This window comes from Leuciscus leuciscus (assembly GCF_965113295.1).
Source record: "Leuciscus leuciscus genome assembly, chromosome: 20".
Lineage (NCBI taxonomy): Eukaryota > Metazoa > Chordata > Actinopteri > Cypriniformes > Leuciscidae > Leuciscus > Leuciscus leuciscus.
The window spans coordinates 20,941,480-20,960,796 of record NC_138744.1 but is presented as its reverse complement, the minus strand read 5'-3'; the positions used below and the strand labels follow the sequence as shown (position 1 = coordinate 20,960,796).

At 38.1% G+C, this 19,317-nt stretch overlaps 1 protein-coding gene across 6 annotated transcripts in view; it reads left to right on the top strand.

The window, feature by feature from the left end:
* The window catches only part of fhod3b (formin homology 2 domain containing 3b), a 177,347-nt gene that overhangs the window by 130,447 nt on the left and 27,583 nt on the right, over positions 1–19,317 (top strand). For 3 of the 6 annotated variants that reach the window (XM_082149959.1, XM_082149960.1, XM_082149962.1), the window contains 10 exons: positions 3,838–3,949; positions 5,585–5,679; positions 5,784–5,927; positions 6,128–6,369; positions 11,734–11,802; positions 11,983–12,387; positions 14,587–14,634; positions 17,584–17,688; positions 18,276–18,410; positions 18,948–18,998. In XM_082149959.1, the coding sequence (XP_082006085.1) occupies positions 3,838–3,949; positions 5,585–5,679; positions 5,784–5,927; positions 6,128–6,369; positions 11,734–11,802; positions 11,983–12,387; positions 14,587–14,634; positions 17,584–17,688; positions 18,276–18,410; positions 18,948–18,998 (1,406 nt within the window). The remainder of the gene's footprint in view (positions 1–3,837; positions 3,950–5,584; positions 5,680–5,783; positions 5,928–6,127; positions 6,370–11,733; positions 11,803–11,982; positions 12,388–14,586; positions 14,635–17,583; positions 17,689–18,275; positions 18,411–18,947; positions 18,999–19,317) is intronic. The other 3 variants (XM_082149961.1, XM_082149963.1, XM_082149964.1) reach the window with 3 other exon arrangements.

The window sequence follows — 19,317 nt, the reverse complement described above, 5'->3', positions numbered from 1 at the left end:
AGTAGTTCAAAAGTAGATCAGAAACACTTGTTTTGAGAGCCTACCAGATCTATTATTTTGTTCAGAAGTAATGAATTCAATAAGGACCGAAAGGTACGTTTTCTTGTATTTATGTTCTTTTTAGCCAGTGTTTGCAAATGTTTTAAGTTAAGGCAGCTTCCAGGTGTGCCAGCTTGAACAATACTCAGAGGGTGCCGTAGTTTTGCACGCAGTGTTCATGACTGACTTTCCTGTTTTTCCCCTGTATTTATGTTCTTTTGAGCCAATGTTTGTAAAGCATGCTTTAACTCAGCAGGGCAACTTCTAGGTGTGCCAGCACACAGAGTGTGGCACAGGTTCGCACGGCACACAGTGATTTCTGGGTTGATTTTCTCTCTGTGTCCTGTCCAGCCCTCTAGTGGCAAAAATTAGCATATATGAAAGGACAGGTGTGTGTGTGGGTGGGTCAATATCCGAAATCCTCGTCCTTGTAGGGACATTTTTTGGTCCCCATGAGGAAAACAGCTTATATGCTAAGTGGGTTAGGGAATCGAATATACAGTTTGTACAGTTTAAAAATCATTATGTCTGTGGAAAGCCCCCATAAAACATAGAAACCTGTGTGCGTGTGTGTACTGTATGTGGTAGAGGTTGGATGTGAATGGATGTTTGTGATCACCAAATCAGCAGATGTTTGAGCAGTTCTGTGCTGGATACAGCAGTGTTTAAATGCATTTCCTATTGCCTCTTCTCTCTCTCTTCCTGTTATATGGTACATGTGGAATGCACTGTATGGTTTGAAAGAGCAGCTCTAACATTATTAAACACAGATCTGTTTCTCCCGCTGTTCCTCCACTTTCCTCCATACTCACAATCACATTTATTATCCTGTATTTTTTGCTCTTCTTTACTTCTGTTTTATTTACTTTTCATTTTTGTCTATTGGATTTAAAGGAACACTCCACCGTTTTTTGAAATAGGGCTTATTCACCTTCTTTCCTACATTTAGATAGGTGGGCAAATGCATTTTTGTCTCAGTGCATGCATTGTTTTAGTTTGACAGGGTCGGCGCTAGCTTAGCTTAGCATAATGAATGGAATCCTTTGTTGCCAGCTAGCATGTCCTGAGTAAAGGTGATAAAAATTTTTTTTAAAACCCACCTAATTACTTCTTGTGGCCTGCGTATTCACAACAAGTACAAATAGCGATGCAGATTAACACTAGACGATTTCCTATGCAGATATTGACTTGGGACTATATTAGGGGGAAGCACAGGTGAAGCACTGCTACTTGGGCGCAGAGATATCACGCCCAAGTAGCAGTGCTTCGCCTGTGCTTCCCCCTAATATAGTCCTTAATATATAAGTCAATATCTGCCTAGGAAATCGCCTAGTGTTAATCTGCATCACTGTTTGTACTTGTTGTGAATACGCAGGCCACAAGAAGTAATTAGGTGGGTTTTTAAAAATTTTTATATCACTTTTACTCAGGACATGCTAGCTGGCAACAAAGGATTCCATTCATTGTGCTAAGCTAAGCTAGCGCCGACCCTGTCAAACTAAAACAATGCATGCACTGAGACAAAAATGCATTTGCCCACCTATCTAAATGTAGGAAAGAAAGTGAATAAGCCCTATTTCAAAAAACGGTGGAGTGTTCCTTTAAGGGCTCTTCTCTCTTTCACCTTGTTTTCCTAAAAATAGCATGCCTCAGTGTCTCAATCTATAATGCTGAAAGCATATGCATTTTATGCAAAGATTATTTTTAAACATTTTTAAATCAATATTTCTGTATTGTTTCCTGTAAAAAATATATGATCCCTGATAATTACAGATACTTTACTTCAGAAGCAAAATTTTGTAAGATAGTAAGGCATGTTTTCAGAGTATATATATTAAATTAAGTTTATTTCCCTTTCAAGGGAACTCACGCTGCATCGAGAATGACGCTGTGGGAACGCTTGGTCTGACTGCGCCGTGAAGCACGTGTGAAATCAGTCCAATGGTGTGACGGGACTTCATAGGCGGGTGACGTCACGACCAGGAAACTATAAAGCCTGCTCAAACAAAGCAACACTATTCTGTTGAAATCGTTTGTCTTATTTGGTGTTGTCTGTCTCATATATAAGAGTTATGACGAGCAAACAACATTTTAAATTGTGTTCCTTCCTGCCCTCGCTGTCCCAATTCATCACCCCCATCCAGAGTTGTGGAAACTGTGGGCTTGGCCTCTGAGGGGGCCCAGCTCATAGATTATGGTCTCTCAACAGAGGTTGTTGAGACCATACTTCACTCCAGATCTCCTTCCATGAAGAAACTTTATGCCCTGAAGTGGAGAGTATTCACTTCTTGGTGCAGAGGTCATCAGCTGGACCCAGTTAACTGCCCTCTTGCCCTGCAAGAGAAATTTGTCGCAGGGTTGCTTCCATCCACCTTAAAGGTCTATGTGGCTGTCATAGCTGCTTACCACATTCCTTTAGGTGGTATGTCCTTGGGGAGAGACCCATTGGTAACCTGTTTCCTCTGTGGTACCTTGCGGCTGAGCCTGCAAGGTGCCTGCCTGGGATTTGGTGTTAGAAGGCCTGTCCTTGGCTCCCTTCAAGCCTATTGAGGAGGTTCCAGTCCAGTTGAGTCCAGTCAAGTTCTCCTTGCTATCATGTCTCTTAAGCAGATAATGCGTGGATAGTTGAGGCTATTTCTCTTGAATATGAGTCAGCCGGACAACATTCACCTATGTCAGTCCGGGCCCACTCCACTATGAGTATGGCTGCCTCTAAGGCTATTTTACCGTGTGTCCCTGCAAAATGCAGGGATGGTCCTCTCCGCATACATTTGTTAGGTTTTATAACCTAGACCTGGACTCCACACCAGGGTCCCAGGTGCTCTAATCTTAGTGCTGCTCTTCACGATTTCATACAAGACAGGCACTTGTCATTATGGCGGCGTGGGTATAAACGTTCCCACAGCGTCATTCTCTACGCAGTGCGAGTTCCCTTGAAAGGGAACATCTCGGTTACAACTGTAACCTTGGTTCCCTGAAAGAGGAACGAGACGCTGTGTCCCCCTGCCATACTTCCTGCATGCCTGTCAACTACTTTATCCTATCAGAAGCTAGCGTTATAGTTTCCTGGTCGTGACACCACCCGCCTAGGACGTCCCGTTACACCATTGGAGTGATTTCACACATGCTTTACGCACAGTCATGCGGAGCGTTCCCATAACGTCATTCTCGACGCAGCGTCCTTTTCAGGGAATCAAGGTTACAGTCGTAACCGAGACTTGAGAAAGAACACTGGAAAGCACACGGGCAAGAAAGTACATTGGAAAACAGGATAAAATGAAATGTTACAAATGCTAAGAAATATGAATTACTTAAAAAAACATAAATACCTATGTTAGACCAATAGATCTATGGCTATCAAAAACAAAGGTGAAAAAACAAATGGCGACACATATATTTTAGTTTGGATCTACAAGTAATATAAGAAAAGCTAAAGCCGTGACTCCTCTGGAACATGGTGCTGAGAGAGAAAGAGAGAAAAAACAGGGGTCATATCACATAGACCTTGCAGGACATTTAAAGTAGCTCCTCTTCCTGTCAGTTTGCAGTCATGTGTCAGATGTTGTTATCAATATCCTGCATGGTACCCAATTCAGGAAAAAGTGTCAAGATGTTCTCTGGGCTTTAATACCCTTTAAATACACAATTAATTTAGACAGTGTCTAGACAGTGTAAGATCAAGTGTGGGCTGCAGGCAGAATGTAATTAAAGGCAAATGTTAAGATTGGTGTATGTTGTTGTACAGAGATAAATATTGTTTCTTTTTTTGTGTGTGTTTGTGTGTGTACATGTTTGCAGTTCCGGTTGGTTGTTAAAACTGCTCTGAAGCTGCTGCTGGTTTTTGTGGAATACACCGAGACCAACGCACCCCTCCTCATCCAGGCTGTCAACACCGTAGACACCAAGCAAGGTAGTGTGAACACATCAAACAAACAAACACACACACACACACACACACACACACACACACACACACACACACACACACACACACACACACACACACACACACACACACACACACACACAATATGGAAAGTGAAATGTTCTTGGAAAGTTGTCACAGTGTCTCTGGAAATCCATTTTCAGCTCTTTCAACTCTCAGTCTCTGTATTTGAGTCCAAGCTGAGCTCGTATCCAGAGTCTGACTGTTACAATGATTGTGGGCCAGAGATGATGGGGAGAAACTCTCTCCTCTGGTGAGGTTTGGTTCCCTTCAGATTAAAACAGGGGAAGAGAGGAAACAACAAGCGAAGCTGACAGTTAACAAACTTTGACTGTTGTCCTAAGAACATTTAGCTAATGTTCCCATTTGGTATGTTTCTCAATGTTAAACATTATTTTTGAATGTTCTCTAAGCATTCTGAAACTAGTAACATTTAAAAAATGTTAGATGAACGTACAAAGAAAATGTTTCAGGAAAAAAAAAAAAGTTTAATAATCATGACCGATGTATCTGTGCTTTTTTAAAATAATTTTTTTACGTTTTGAGAACATCATTAAAGACCGGATAACTTGGAACAACATTATATTAACGCTACTGGAAGAACATTTGTTCAGAACTTTAAGAGAACATTACCAGAACTTTAGGCAAGTTCTGAGAACAATCTGTTAGCTGAGTCAACTCTTTGGTAATTGCTCATATTATCGACCTATGCTTTGAGAGTGAACAAAATACAGCAGGAGTAAATCAAGATTAATGGACTGAGCTCATGGAAAAAGGTGTTGATAGGACCAGAGCTACTAAGATAAGACAGCTAGGATGAAAAAAGGGTTTAATACTGTTTTAATACTGTTACATAAGAGGAGAGAAGGCTGTCTCTGGTCTCCCAGTGAGAGACAGACAGGCTGGCAGATGAAGCAGAACGTCTTTTGCTAATAATCTACATAACAGACATTTTCTCCTCAAACTAATGCTGCTCATTTGCTTCTGAACCAGCCGTATTTAAACTGATTTACTTCAAACACCACAAGAAGGGTACTGATCCACAGTTTCTTTGTATTCAGTGAATTCAAATCAACTACCATCATATAAAGAATTGGGTGAATTACATGACGTTCAGTTTTGTGTGAAGGAAAAAAATTTGAGATGTTGGAAAAATTATTTGTCAATGCTTTTGAGTTCTATCGCAAATGTTTTGCGTTCCACTGAGAAACTTTGCATTCGCTCACAAAGAGCTCGAAAGGTTTTGTGAGTCTCTCGGGGAACGCAAAACATTTTGCGAACGAACACAACATTTCTCTGGGGAACGCAAATGTTTTTGCAAAGGAACGCAAAGTTTCTCGGGGCAAAAGCATTGACTTATTATTTTTTCTCCCATCTCATATTTTTCCGTAAGAATGCACCTCTTCTATTTCTGAATTAAAATGTATTTAGACATATTTGGTGGGCATAAAGTCAAAAACAAACTTGTGAAGAATGTGTCAATAACGAAGAAAAAGGCTTCATTAAAAAGTGAAATTCTTGAAATGAAAACCTTACTAAATAGGTCTAAATTGACTAAATGGACAAGAGTTTATGACCCTTTTATGTATGTGTATCCAGGCTGTAAGCCCTGGTCCAATGCCATGGAAATTCTGGATGAGAAAGATGGAATGGACACTGAGCTGTTGGTTTATGCCATGACCCTTATCAACAAGGTACCTGCACAGTATATGTTTCAAAGATTTCAGACTCTTTTTGCACACTCTCAGTTACATGTGTTTGTTATAAATATTCTCACATATCTGTGGTGTTCCTCCAGACATTAGCTGGTCTGCCAGACCAGGACTCTTTCTATGATGTGGTGGACAGTCTGGAGGAGCAGGGCATGGAGGCCGTGGCCCAGAGGCACGTCAACAGGAAGGGGACAGACTTGGATCTAGTGGAGCAGTTCAACATCTATGAGGTTAGCACATGCTCAGTTTGCTTTTCAATTGGACAGCATCTGATTGATCCAGAGGTTCAAATTCACACCAGTATAACTGAATGATAGGAAACTATAAAAAAAATTTGGCAAAAATTTGGACCGTAGATAGACCTTGATTTATCCTTAGCTGTGATGCTTTAATGCAACATTTTCTATTTGCTGGTCATGTAAATCCATAGTCAATCCTTCGTCATGAAGATGGCGATGATGAGGCTCAGCCTTCTCCATCTGGACATAAAAGTCGGCGTCGGGCCAGCGTGGGGGCAACACCTGAGAGGCGGGGTTTGGAACGACGACGCAGCCGAAGACACTCGCTCCAAAATGGGAAAGGCCACACTTCTGCTCCTACTTCCCCCTGCCACAGCCACACACCCAACATCCTACCCTTTAATGGCCAGAGGATTGAAGATATCAGTGAAAGGTGAGAAGAGAGAAAGAAGTTTACTTTTGAAGTGATATTTTGTATTTCTGCCATTTAAAAACTTATGACAGAATCCTTTAAACAAGTGCAATTTCCGTCAAAACACCTAACACCTATATATAGTAGTGCAATAATGTATTATTTGTATTATTTATTAAAGCTTTTAAATATTGAATAGATTAATAAAATACCTTTTAGAGAAAATATGTAAATATTGATATAACAACATACATTTACTTGAGAAGCAGCTTGTTTTCAATTAAAATATCCAAATAAAATGAACTGCATTGGCAGTGTTTATATTTATGTACTGTACTTATTTATTCATTTGCTTTTACGTGATTTATTTAGCTTTAGACAGGTTATTTTATTATTTTAATAATTTAATAATTTAATTTATGAAATAATAATTTTACATTATTAACAAATACCTCCAAAAAACATTTATTTGTATGTTTAGATATATTTACTGAAGAACCAAACAAAATATACACTATGAACATATTTTTTTTAAAGTAAAAACTATGATTTGACACTTTCAACTGTTTTCTTGCATGGTCTATGAAACATTTAAAGTGAAAATCCTACACTAAGCCATTTTTTACCTTCCTCTGATCACATGTATTCACTTTCAGCCATAAAACACCATATGTAGTTTAGGAAGTACTGATTTTTAAAGAACAGGAAGCAGTTTTATATTGGGTGTTCTATCATGTTACTTTTGACATAAGAGTTTTTAAGCCCCTAAAGAAGATGGAGAATTTAATAATGCTCTGAGGGAGAGATGGAGGGCGCTTGCTAGTGCACAGACATTCATATTAATCACATACACACGAGGGAGGCGTTGGGAACCTGTAAGGCTGAGGGGAAATAGGAAGTTACTGAAATATGGAGGTACAAGCTATGCATACTTCTCAGGGCTGTAGCACAGCATGTGGTTCTCAATCTTGTCCTTGTATATTTAGTTGTAAACTATAATCATACAACTTACTCATATCCTATGAATGTTTCAAGGGACAAAGGGGAACGCACATATATCCGCAGCTGTATATCAGCCATTGAAAAAGCTTCAGATGTTTTTTCTCTCATCCAGCGAGTCAGTCGTTTGGAGGGACACAGTAAGTTCACGTGAGGCTGTGGAAGAGTGAGAGTACGGCCAGCTCAGCCGCTCTGTGTTAGTGGAATGTTGAAAAGTCTGGAGGTATTCTGTGTCTCTGAGCAAATCTTACTAGAGCCCCAGAAAATCTACTCGGCAGTGCGTGGAATTGGCCGTCCCATTCGATTAATTAGAGCCTGCGATGAGAAACAAAGTAGAAATACAAACATTGCAACAAGAAAATTTTACATTTTAAGCATCAAATTAGATATTGTCCATAGTAAAAAATTAATTCCATAAAATGAAATAATATATAATTATAAATATAATATAATTAATTCATATACTGAAGTTCAAAAGTTTGGGGTTAGTAATTTATTTATTTATTTGTGGAAAGAAATTAATACTTTTATTCTGCAAGGATGCATTAAATTGATTAAAAGTCACAGTAAAGACATTTTTATATTTCATGTAAATGCTGTTCTTTTGATCTTTCTATTCATCAGAGTTTTTTTGGTTTCCGCAAAAATATTAAGTAACTGTTTTCAATATTAATAATATGAACATAATGTGCATAATAATATGAAATGTTTCTTGAGCACCAAATCAGCATGTTAGAATGATTTTTGAAGGATCATTTGACTGAAGACTGAAGACTGGAGTAATGATGCTGAAAATTCAGCTTTGCCATCACAGGAATAAATTACATTTTAAAACGTATTAAAATAGAAAACAGTTATTTTAAATTCTTATAATATTTCTCAATATTGCTTTTTTACTGTATTTTTTAATACATAGTTTTTTTTATAAATGCAGCCTTGAGCACAAGAGCCTTCTTTCAAAAACATTTAAAACATATTACTGACCACAAACTTTTGAACTGTACTGTATTGTTATTTACCCATGGGCTAAGAAAATAAGAGAGATATTAAAATCTAAATGTAAGTAAATTAAGTAAATGTATCTTGTTTTAAGGATGTTTACATGTTTTTAATGGAAAACAAGACCAAAATACTGATTAAAATATAGTAAATAAAAAAAAGAAAATTATCTCTTGTATGTTCAAATGTTTTGATGTCTGATTGCTCTATTGAATTTGTGTTAAAGAAAATATCATAGATTTATAATATCTGTCATCACACAGTTGTCAGCAACCAGCATCAGTCAAAATCAATATTACATTAAAGCTGCAGTCCGTAGTATTTCCTCTTTGTCGCCATCTCTGTCCGAAATCTGCAATTGCAGTTATTCGCGGAATTATCAACTTTACGTGGGTTGTGCCTCGGCACGGCACAGCGCGGATGAATCCAATGTTTTGAGGAGAATGTGCGGCTGTCAGTCACCGCGCCGGTGTGGATACTGTCATTCGTAATCACAGATTTTATTTTTTGGAAGTATGACCAACATAAGAATTTTCACCGGAAAATGTCATCTGAACAAGTAAGTAAAATCCACTTTTGTTCTGACCAACTAAGGGAAAAAAAGCATTGCAGTAAATCGCGCTGATTAAATCTAAGAATCGCTTATCATATCATGTCAAACCATGCAAATTATACTTTGTTCTCAAATTTTAAATGTTAACAACATCAGCATTCCATGACTACATTTAAAGGAACCCTCCACCTATCTACCAATCACAAAGTCAGTAGTGTTTCGGCATCCGGGTTGCCAGCCCTGCTCTAGTTACCACAGCTACAAACGTGTCGGATAAAAAATGTCTAACGTTACGAAACCTAAAAGACCTCGTTATGAATCCGAAATACGCAAAACATCTCTCATGAAGCATAAACATAATTAACAGAAAAAAAAACGTACTGTGTAGGACTCGTCACTTGCCATTGGAAGCTCCTTGTAGCAGCCTACGTTCCTGCTGGATCCTGCAGCCTAGCTGGCAACCTCGAGTCAGGGGGGAGGGGGAGGGGACACACTGCTCTACAGTAATTTGAAAGTGATTGCAGTACCAGTTTTGGCCACAATCTTACATACGGTTCCTTTAATGCCTTTCTGATATTTATCCTTGTTTTCGCATGGGCCCGGTTGCAGTCTCTTTTTTTCTGTAGCCACTCCGAAGTCCGAAGTCTTTTGCATTTTACAACGGGTGAATCTCCAGTTGTCACTGGTGATTTGTCGTTTGAACCTTTCTGGATCCGTCATCAAATTGCTAAGTTTAATTATATCAAGTGCTGTGAGAAAAGGCTGTAAATCTCCACCACCAACATCCTCACACGCAATATAGCCTACTAGCCGAGACACCTTCTTTATGTATACAGATGTGACGAAATGACGCAAAGACATTCTCGAATTTCCCGCGGAAATCGACCAGTACCACTGGAATTAAAAACATTATTACAAGCTTACCGTTTTGAATCGAGCTAAGGCAAGCAGATAGTTTTGAACACTGGCTGGTTATGTATTTGCTCAAATTTATTTTGGATAATTTGTAACCCAAAAAAGTTACGGACTGCAGTTTTAAATTCTAACAAAATTGTTTCTGTGAACTTGTCTGTCTGAAACCCAAGAATATGTCTGAGGGTCAGCAATACTCCTGTCACAATCTCTTTATATTTCACATTACTTTCCTTTTGTTGAGCTGCACAGACTGCTTGTGCTTTTTAATTATTGATGACAGGATATGCTGTTAGTGATGGGCTTCATGGGTTATTTTTCTTAGAGCGGTTGGGTTGACAGATAGTTGAATTCATCTCAGTCAGTCATCTGATCCTGATGTCTGTTAGCTAACCCACCACAGGAAATTAGAAGGACCTTTGATGTGCGGTGTTTTCCATATTAGTAATAAATACCAGTCTACTAGGAGACGGAAAGAGAGAGACCTTTGAGCAGTGAGGAACAGGACTTATCCTCTTCCTCCTAAAGGTCTTAATTCTTTGCTGTATTAACTGTTGTGTATCTCAGTGGGTCTCAACTGGTGGGTCATGACCCAAAATCAGTTATTGGTATTATCTGACAAAAAAATTGTAGTACTTGAGTTATTCATATTTTTGAAAGAATCAATGTAATTCTTACAAAAGTTTGGCTTACACACTTTTTGATGACTTTCATAGTCTTTTTAGTGCTGACAAAAAATTCAATCCAATAGTTGGCCTTAACTATGTATTAAACAACTATACTAAACAAAAAGCATGATAACATATTTCATTAATTAATATTTATACAATTTTGCTGACAAAATACATAATGTGCATCTTTAACTACAGTTCATATCAAATGAACAACGATACTTCACTTTTCGTTCCATTGACTTCCATGCATACACAAGTGGAAGGAAATGCAAGCTCATACGAATGTCGCTTACGTTCCACAGTTCAAGTTTGGTGAACTCTGACCTGTGAATTTTTATCATATAAAGACATGTGGCCAATAAAAGATTGATGTCACATCATATAACTTCTTATTTGAATTAAAAGAACACAAACTTTAATAAATCTGCAGGATTGCAGTATTGCAGTAAAGTAGAGTGAATATTATTCCATTTTGGACATATTAAATGTTGAATTATATTTAAACAAAAACGTCATATTATGTTGCAGTGAAATTTTGCGTCTAGTTTGATTGCGGCATAAGTTATCCGTGTTTGATTCATTAAAAAGAGCTGACTCATTAGAGTCATTTGTTTGGGAATTGGACTGGACTAGTTGTATGCTTTTGATTCAGTAAAAAGAATCAGCTTGTAAGCGTCATTCATTCAGAAGTTGGACTACACTGGTCACGCTGTAGACGTATGTTGTGTTCAATTGCTTTGTTGTCGGAAAGAATAGGAATCATGTAGGACGGCTGGTTGATTCTTGCATATTTCTTGGGGAAATTGGCTTATTAAAGCCAAAATGTAAAGAAGATATTTACGGATTTTGAAGAAAGTGTAGAGACCATAAACATTTCCCACTCTATTGTATACATTCACCATTCAATCTAGATAATCAGCTTGTAGAATATTCCGAATTTTTTGGTAAAACAACTCATATTTACAATAATTCTGATAAAATGTGAAGGCAGCATTATTCACAATGGTTTGTATCCTTCTTGTTGTGTTGATGTGACTGTCATTTTGTAATACCGAAAATTTTGTACCAAGTAACGTAATATGACTTTGTCTATATGTTTTGTGTTATGATTTCCTGTGTCATTTCTTCTGACCGTCAGAGCATGTGGTGAAGGTCCTTGTTCTTGTCCTCTCCTTTCATTTTCGCTTTACCTTTTCTTTCCTGTGCCCATCCCTCCTAACAACCCTCAATACCTCCTTTTCGCCACAGAGAGGAGGAAGAGGAGGAGAAGGATGAGGAGCTACAGAAAGCAGAGCTCTCTAGACAGGCATCCGAAAGGTATTTCAGCAGAATAGGATTCCAGGGTGTTGATTCTTAGAGCTAGAAACCAGACTGTAGATCCTTATCCGTTTTCTGATGCTATCTCTTCCCTGACTTGACTAACATAAATGTCTCCCAACATATCATGGTTTTCCCCATCATTTACTCAAAATTCTGCTGTTATTCTGTTGTTCGTAGCTGGATGGCATCAACAGTAGAGGAAGCTTCTAGCTTGTGTTTGCCTTTAAAGTGCATGGTCAACTTCATTCCAAATGCCGTTGATACAAACAATGAGGAAAACCTCCGGGAAAGGTCTGGCAGTAAGGTTATCCGCAAGGCCCCAGTGTCTTCCCCTCCTTTTAGCCCAGATTTTGGCCCTCCGATATCACCCAGACTGTCTTCTTGGGCTTCGGTCAGGTCCTTGGGGGCCCTGCCGTCCCAGGGTTCCTCTGTTACCTCCTCAGCCTCCACCTCCCCAAGCGAAGACCCCCTGTCCCCTGTCCTCCCTCTGCTCTCTTCCACCCTTCTTCCTGCTTGCCCGGTGGATTCGGACAAGGTTTCCAGGGGCACTCTGCAGGGTCGAGACCCAGACAAGCACTGCAGGTAGTGCAGATAGACGCAGTAGATTCTCGCCACTCACAGAACAAGTTGCTATGCATGTATGGGCTCTGTTCCAAACCCTAGTGAGCTGCCTACATAGAGACATGAACATTCCTGACACAAAAGCTGCTCCAGTAGACAGGAGAATATAGCCAAATTTTAAGGCAGCTTCTCAAATATCATTTGGGGTTAAAGCTATCCCAAAACCAGGGATGTGCAGAATTCAGTACTTAATAATTGGCTCTCTTTCAAATTTGAAATTTAATTGAATTTGACACACCTCACAGGAAGTCTATCTCTATCTACCTATCCATACACACATACATACATACATACTGTACATACATACATACATCCCCGCTCAGAAGGCATTGTGTCAAAGTCAATTACAAATATTTTATTTAGTTCTGAAATAGTAGCATCTGATTGATATACTGTATTAGCTACGTTAACATCAAAATCTGTCTTAAAAGGGAGCAGCCTATACTGGCAATAAAGTTTGGAATATAGCCATTCAAAGCTGCATGTCTGATTCAGAGAATGACTTTCACTCCCACATAAGTCAAGCTATGAGATCCCTGAGAGGTAACATTTGGAAACCCATGTCTGTTTTCACTGATTCAGGACTCACAAACACTATGACCACAGTATTTGTGGATTTTCATGCTCTAATAGGATGGAAGTGTGACATGGGGTTTGCTTGATCTCTGGATCTCCTGTGAATGGCAAGGGTTTATTGTTTTGTCTGTTCCATCAAACCTACCTTCTGAAAAGAGTCAGACCCTCACCTAGTGGATCATCACTCTATCCCTTTGTATCCTGTAAGAAAACACAGTAAAATGTCCTGTATCCACCAGAAATTGCATCCTCACAAAAAGTGCTACACTCGCTGCATCTGTGCAATATTTAATATTCAATGTGCAATATGGCTTAACCTGTCTTATATATCAAATCCTAAGACCAATAAAAGGAGAAATATATACTGAATATATACGATCATAGCCTGAGAAATCTTTATACTCAGTGGGTTTTATGTTGGTTCCTTAATATTTGATGGAATGTAAAAAGACTTATTTTTTATTCTTATTTTTTTTATAAATTTTTTTTGATCCAGCCACTGTAGTGCAAGACACTCCCAAAAGGATGCTAACTTTTACTGACATTTACAACTCATCTGCCTTTCATTGAGGCATTGTACCACTACAAAGCCAAGAGAAGCCTGTAAATTAAGTCACATATAAAAGGGCAATTGTATTTCAACCTGGACAGTGCCTGTAGGGTCCACATTTCATGAGAATGAAGCTGAAAATGCTTTGCAATGTCATGTGCATGTTTGCCTGACATTAAGACTGTGGCAGCTTGAGGAACCCATCTGGATTATAAAGTGGATCAAAGACAGCTCTTTTTTTTAGTCTGTTGAGACTTATGCAAACTCTTCAATATGCAGCTTTAAAATGATTAAAGCTGTAATAACCTAATTACACAACAGTCTTATGCTAAGGGCACAGTACACTTATAAAGTCAACATGACATCAAAATCTTCTCTTCTGGGAAAACTGGGAAACTATTGATGACTAAAGCGACTAGCAAGCAAGGGGTCAATATTTGACTGGTGAGCATGGTCCAGTTTGCCAAAAGTAGTCCAGTTTGCTAAAAGTAGTTAATTTACATGCAAAACAAAATCGCTTATATTCACTCTGACTGATTAGTATTATTATTTTTGGTTGGCTTTTAAAAGCATAAAAGCCCCGGTTTCACAGACAGGGCTTAGATTAAGCCAGGATTAGGCCTTAGTTAAATTAGGATATTTAAGTAGTTTTTATAGACGTACCTTAGAAAAAACATTACTGATGTGCAACTTGAGACAAAACAATTGCACTGACATATTTTAAGACATGTCAGTGCAAGTTGCTTTCAGTTAAAACAGCTCAAACATGCATTTTAGTCTGAGACTAGGCTTAAGCCTTGTCTGTGAAACCGGGCAAAAATTGCTTATATGTAATGCAAGGCCTTTAACCAGATATTTGCACTAATAAACAGAGGCTGCTTTGATTCACGTTCTGTCTGTATCGCCTCTGTACTTGTCTCTCGACTGCACTTGTTCCTCTGTCCTCTGTTTCTGTCACAGCTTTGAGTCAGACTAATCTTTCCGTAATTTATGTGTGGATTACTCACTTTTCATGTTCTGTCTTTTCTGTGCAGTCTGTCAGATGTTAAGTACGCAAACACATCATGCAGTTCTTGTGGCAGGTAAGGGAACAAGTTGGAAACAAAATCAAGTTTGTGAGCTCTGGTGCACAATTTAAAAGGAAAAGTTTGTGGCTCTCATGTTGGTTCAAGTCTGGCTTATGCGTTTCCGTAAGCTCTTTATCCGATCTTTTCTTGATCATCTCTTGAGGGCTTTTCACACTTGAAATAGTTAACCCTGGGTCATTCACAACGGATAAAGAGATTCCTAAGTTATCTTGCTTCATGTTTCACACTGCTCATATAGAACTTTACCCGGGGTTAGCAATTATTTCTGGGTATTCATACAGTGACGTTTCACGCTGTACACTGATTGGGCTAATGCCACACACAGTATGTTTACATAAAAGCTCTAGCATTGCATATCCTCATATCATATTTTGCTGACTGTACGGTCAAGTTTATCCTGAAAGGACTTTTCGGACTAAAAAGGAAGGAATTAAATGGTCTCTCTTCTTTACTCCAATTGTCCAATTGACATTTTTTTTTCTCCCTAAGATGCTGAAACATAATGTTTATACAACGTGCTGTGTTTCCATGCCTGTCCAAAACATGAAAACGAGGCACGTGATTGGCTGTCGGTTGCTAAACAACTAGCTGTAACATTCTAATGGCACCGCAATGCGGGATTAACACCACAAAAGTGGTGCTAACTCTAAATTACAAGTGTGAAATGTTCCTTTAAGCCAGGGGTGTCAAACTCAGTTCCTGGAGGACCACAGCCCTGCAGTTTAGCTTCAACCTCAGTTAAACACACTTGATCCAGCTAATAAAGTCCTTCAGGCTTATTTGAAAACTACAAGTATGGCTGCGTCCAAAAACTTAGGCAGAGGACTTATTGCCTCGCTGCCCTATCAGGCAATGACTTTGCAGGCAGCATTTGTGTACGAAGGTACCTCACTAAACTGATTTTGAACATACTTCTGAGACAGCGTAACGGTGTAATGATCTACAGTAAATTACTACAATAATAATTTCTCGCTATAAGTGACATAAAAAGCGGAGAATGTGGGCCAAAAAACTTACATTTACACACAAACTGACCTCCAACCGCAAATTTCAGACGCCATCTTTCTTTTTTAGCGCATCTGTCACGGAGTGGAACGCACAGGATTGTGGGATATCAAAGACAGCAAGGGATCCATCTATGCTGCCTCCAAAAATCGATCAGATGAAGTTATCTCAGGAAACAGGAAGTGAAGCTAACATTAGATTCGGACATGCCTTGATTCCTTCATACCTTGCAATGCAGCTTCCGAAGGCATCATTTTTAAGATTTCAGATGCAATCTAGGTGGGTTGGAGCAGGGTTGGAAACTCTAGGACTGTAGCCCTCCAGGAGCTGAGTTTGAAACCCCTGCTTTAAGCGGTAAAAAGCGTTGTTTAGAATGGCGATAACCCGGGGTTAAGCGCAGTGTGAAAAGTACTTTGATGTCTAGAAGAAGTAGTTTTAAAAGGATAAAGGTATGCCCTACTAAATAGTTTTTAATATTGATATATTTTAAAAGTTTTAAACAATTACAAGAATGAAGTCCAATATTCTGAAATGAAGACTACACCAAAATATAAAATATATACATTTAATAATTTAATTTAATTTAATTTAATTTAATTTAATTCAGTTTAAGTCAATTAAATTCAATTTAATTCAATTCAATTCTCCATCACAAAGATATTATGTATCACATCAACCCAGACACCTACTGGTCTCTAAATGCTGCCATTTTCTAGTAATACGTTTTTACTTGCTGTGGTTAAAATTCTACAGAACAGGATTTTATTTGGCAAGGCTAAAACGATTCACTTTAAAGTGTGTTTGACTTTTTATGCTGTCAGGTGCTGGAACAGTTTGAAATTTAGAACAGTGTCTATTTTTCCCATTGGTATTAAGCCAGGATTCATTCCCGGCTCTCAGTTCTTACTCCGATAATGTGTGTAATGAATCACAGCAGACTCAAACATAGAGGCAAGTGTAAGGAGCGAATGACAGCATGTCACTGACCTCTTTTAATGAAGATAGGATTGTGCAGAGAAATGATCCCCCACGTCTTTAATCATATCTCCGAATACAAGGTCATATCGCGTACATCTCCAGCCAGCGATCTGAACTGGCAAGCTGCTTTATTTGGGAAGAAGTTTTTATTTTGTCACCTACTCATGTAAAGTCTGGATTTAGAAGTGTGTGTGTGTGTGTGTGTGTGTGTGTGTGTGTGTGTGTGTGTGTGTGTGTGTGTGTGTGTCCTTGGCTTTTTGGGGAGTCTGTGAGGCTTCACATTGGCCTCTTCACTCAGGACGTCTGTAGTGTTGTGGTCCTGATGGAGGAAATACATGACATCATTTGGAATCAGAGCTTCACCCCCTTTGTCTGTGTGTACTAGCTGATGATATGTATGATAAATGAAGTGAATGGAAAATATGGTCATTAGTTCTCTTGGATAAATCAAGACTTCAGGACAACAAATTCCCACAAATCAACTTTGTTATAATATACACTGTATAATCAGTCATATTTTTTAGAAGTCTCTTATGCTCACTAAGGCTGCATTTATTTGATTAAAAAGGGAAAGAAAAATCTGTTAAAAAGCATTATTAGACTAGTCTTCAGTGTCCCTTGATTTGGTGCTCAATAAACATTTCTTAATGTTTAAAATAGTTGTGCTGCTTAAGTTTTTTATGGAAACAATGTACATTTATAACATTGACTTGTAATGTTATAAATGTCTTTACTGTCAGTTTTGCACTTTGATTCATTTAATCCGTCTTTGCTGAATACAGTATTCATTTCTTTCTTTAAGAAAAAAAAATCTTTCTGACCCCAATTTTTTTTAAACAATATTTTGTATTTAAAAAAATTAAAAAATCTAAAAATTTACATAATTAAAGTTGTTTTTGTGTCTGAATAATTTGTGGCTAAACTATGAACAGACTAAATTCTTCTTCCTCCTTCCTTTAGCAATGGCTACGCAGGGACATATCCTGGCAGGTCATCTGGGGTGTCCAGTGCCCCCTCCACACCCTACAACCGTTTCGGACCGTCTGGGGGTCCAGGACCGGACAGGTGAGCCACTGTTCTTCTTTGAAGTACATGTGTACAAGTGCATTCAAGGCTGAAATGGTTATGATTTTATATGTATATATATTAGATTCAGATGGTAAATATCATATATTAAGTCGGGCACCTTAGAGATAATCACCATATTTATAATGAAACAATCATGTTTTTAAAAGAAATCTCCTCTCCACCTCATACATTTATAAGATTCTTAAACAAAATGAACCACTTTTATGATTTTTTTTTTTTTTTACACAAAATCTGTTGCTCCATCAATGTGCAATACAAACATATATCATTTTTCTGCAATCATTCTATGGGAGTAGTGCAAAGCACATTTTTTCTTAAGGTGTGCCTTAACACATACGATTAATTCAAATGCGTGTGAAATTGTGTCATTAATTTACGTCATACACTTAGATAGATAGATCGGGCTACTTTTACACTGTTGCCTCAGGTTGTTTTTTAGTCTACGGGTTGAAGCGAACACGGGAGCTCTATTTTTACCCCCCAGAATGCAATTTTGAATACTGATTAATTCAAGTGTTGTTGTTCTGTAATATTGATCCTCTTTCATTTCTCTGGTCCTCCAGGTCGACTCTGGGTGGTTTGTTAACCTCTTCCTACAGGCAGCACCAGGACTCTCTGAATGCAGAACGTGAGCGCAGGCGCCTGGAGAGAGAGGAAAGACTTCAGCGGATTGAAAGAGAGGAGAGAAGCCGTTTCAAGTTTGTGGCCTTTCTTAGCACTTCATTAAGATGCCATTATTGTATGCACCCAGGGATACATTATTTCATTAATATGACAAATATATCAGCGTTTTCAACGTCTGATTCGTTTCCGAATCTCTCATGTTGGAGATGACCATGAGAAACATTTTGTCCAAAAGTTTGGAGAAACAGTTGAGGCCTCCATCCAATTTTTTATCGGAGATCTGGGAGTTTTCCTGATTGGACAAGTTATTGCCTCTTATTATGGTCATTCAAAAGAAAACAGCATTTAGAACAGACAATGAATAATCACGGTGGAAGACAAATGCTTGTTCTTTCTGTATCTTTTTCAATCCTATCATATAAAGTCTTTAAGTCCTGTAGTCAACCTCTACTGTTGTGTAATAACAAAAACACCAACTTGAATTGTTATTGTTTAATTAACATTAAACATCATTTAACCCCAGGAACTCCAAATGTCTTTGGTAGATATATAAAAGGCATTCTTTTCCGCTTCTTGTTCGTGTTTTCTCATGTTTATCGTCTTCATTGCAGTCGGGATTATGCGGACAAGAGAGAAGAGGTCAAACAAGCACGAGAAGAAAGGTACATTCCAGACTGGCTTTTACTTATATAGAGCATAATAATAATATAATATAATATAATGTAATATATAATTAATATAATATAATTAGTAGAATATAATAATTTTAAAAATGTGTAATGGTTAAAAAAATTATAATAATGTTTTTTGTTTTAATATATTTTAAAATGTCATTTATTTCTGTGATGGCAAAGCTGAATTTCCAGCATCATTACTCCAGACTTCAGTCACATGATCCTTTAGAAATAATTCTAATATGCTGATTTGGTGCTCAATAAACATTTCAGTTCATAAAAAAAAAAAAAAAAAGGATTTTAGAAT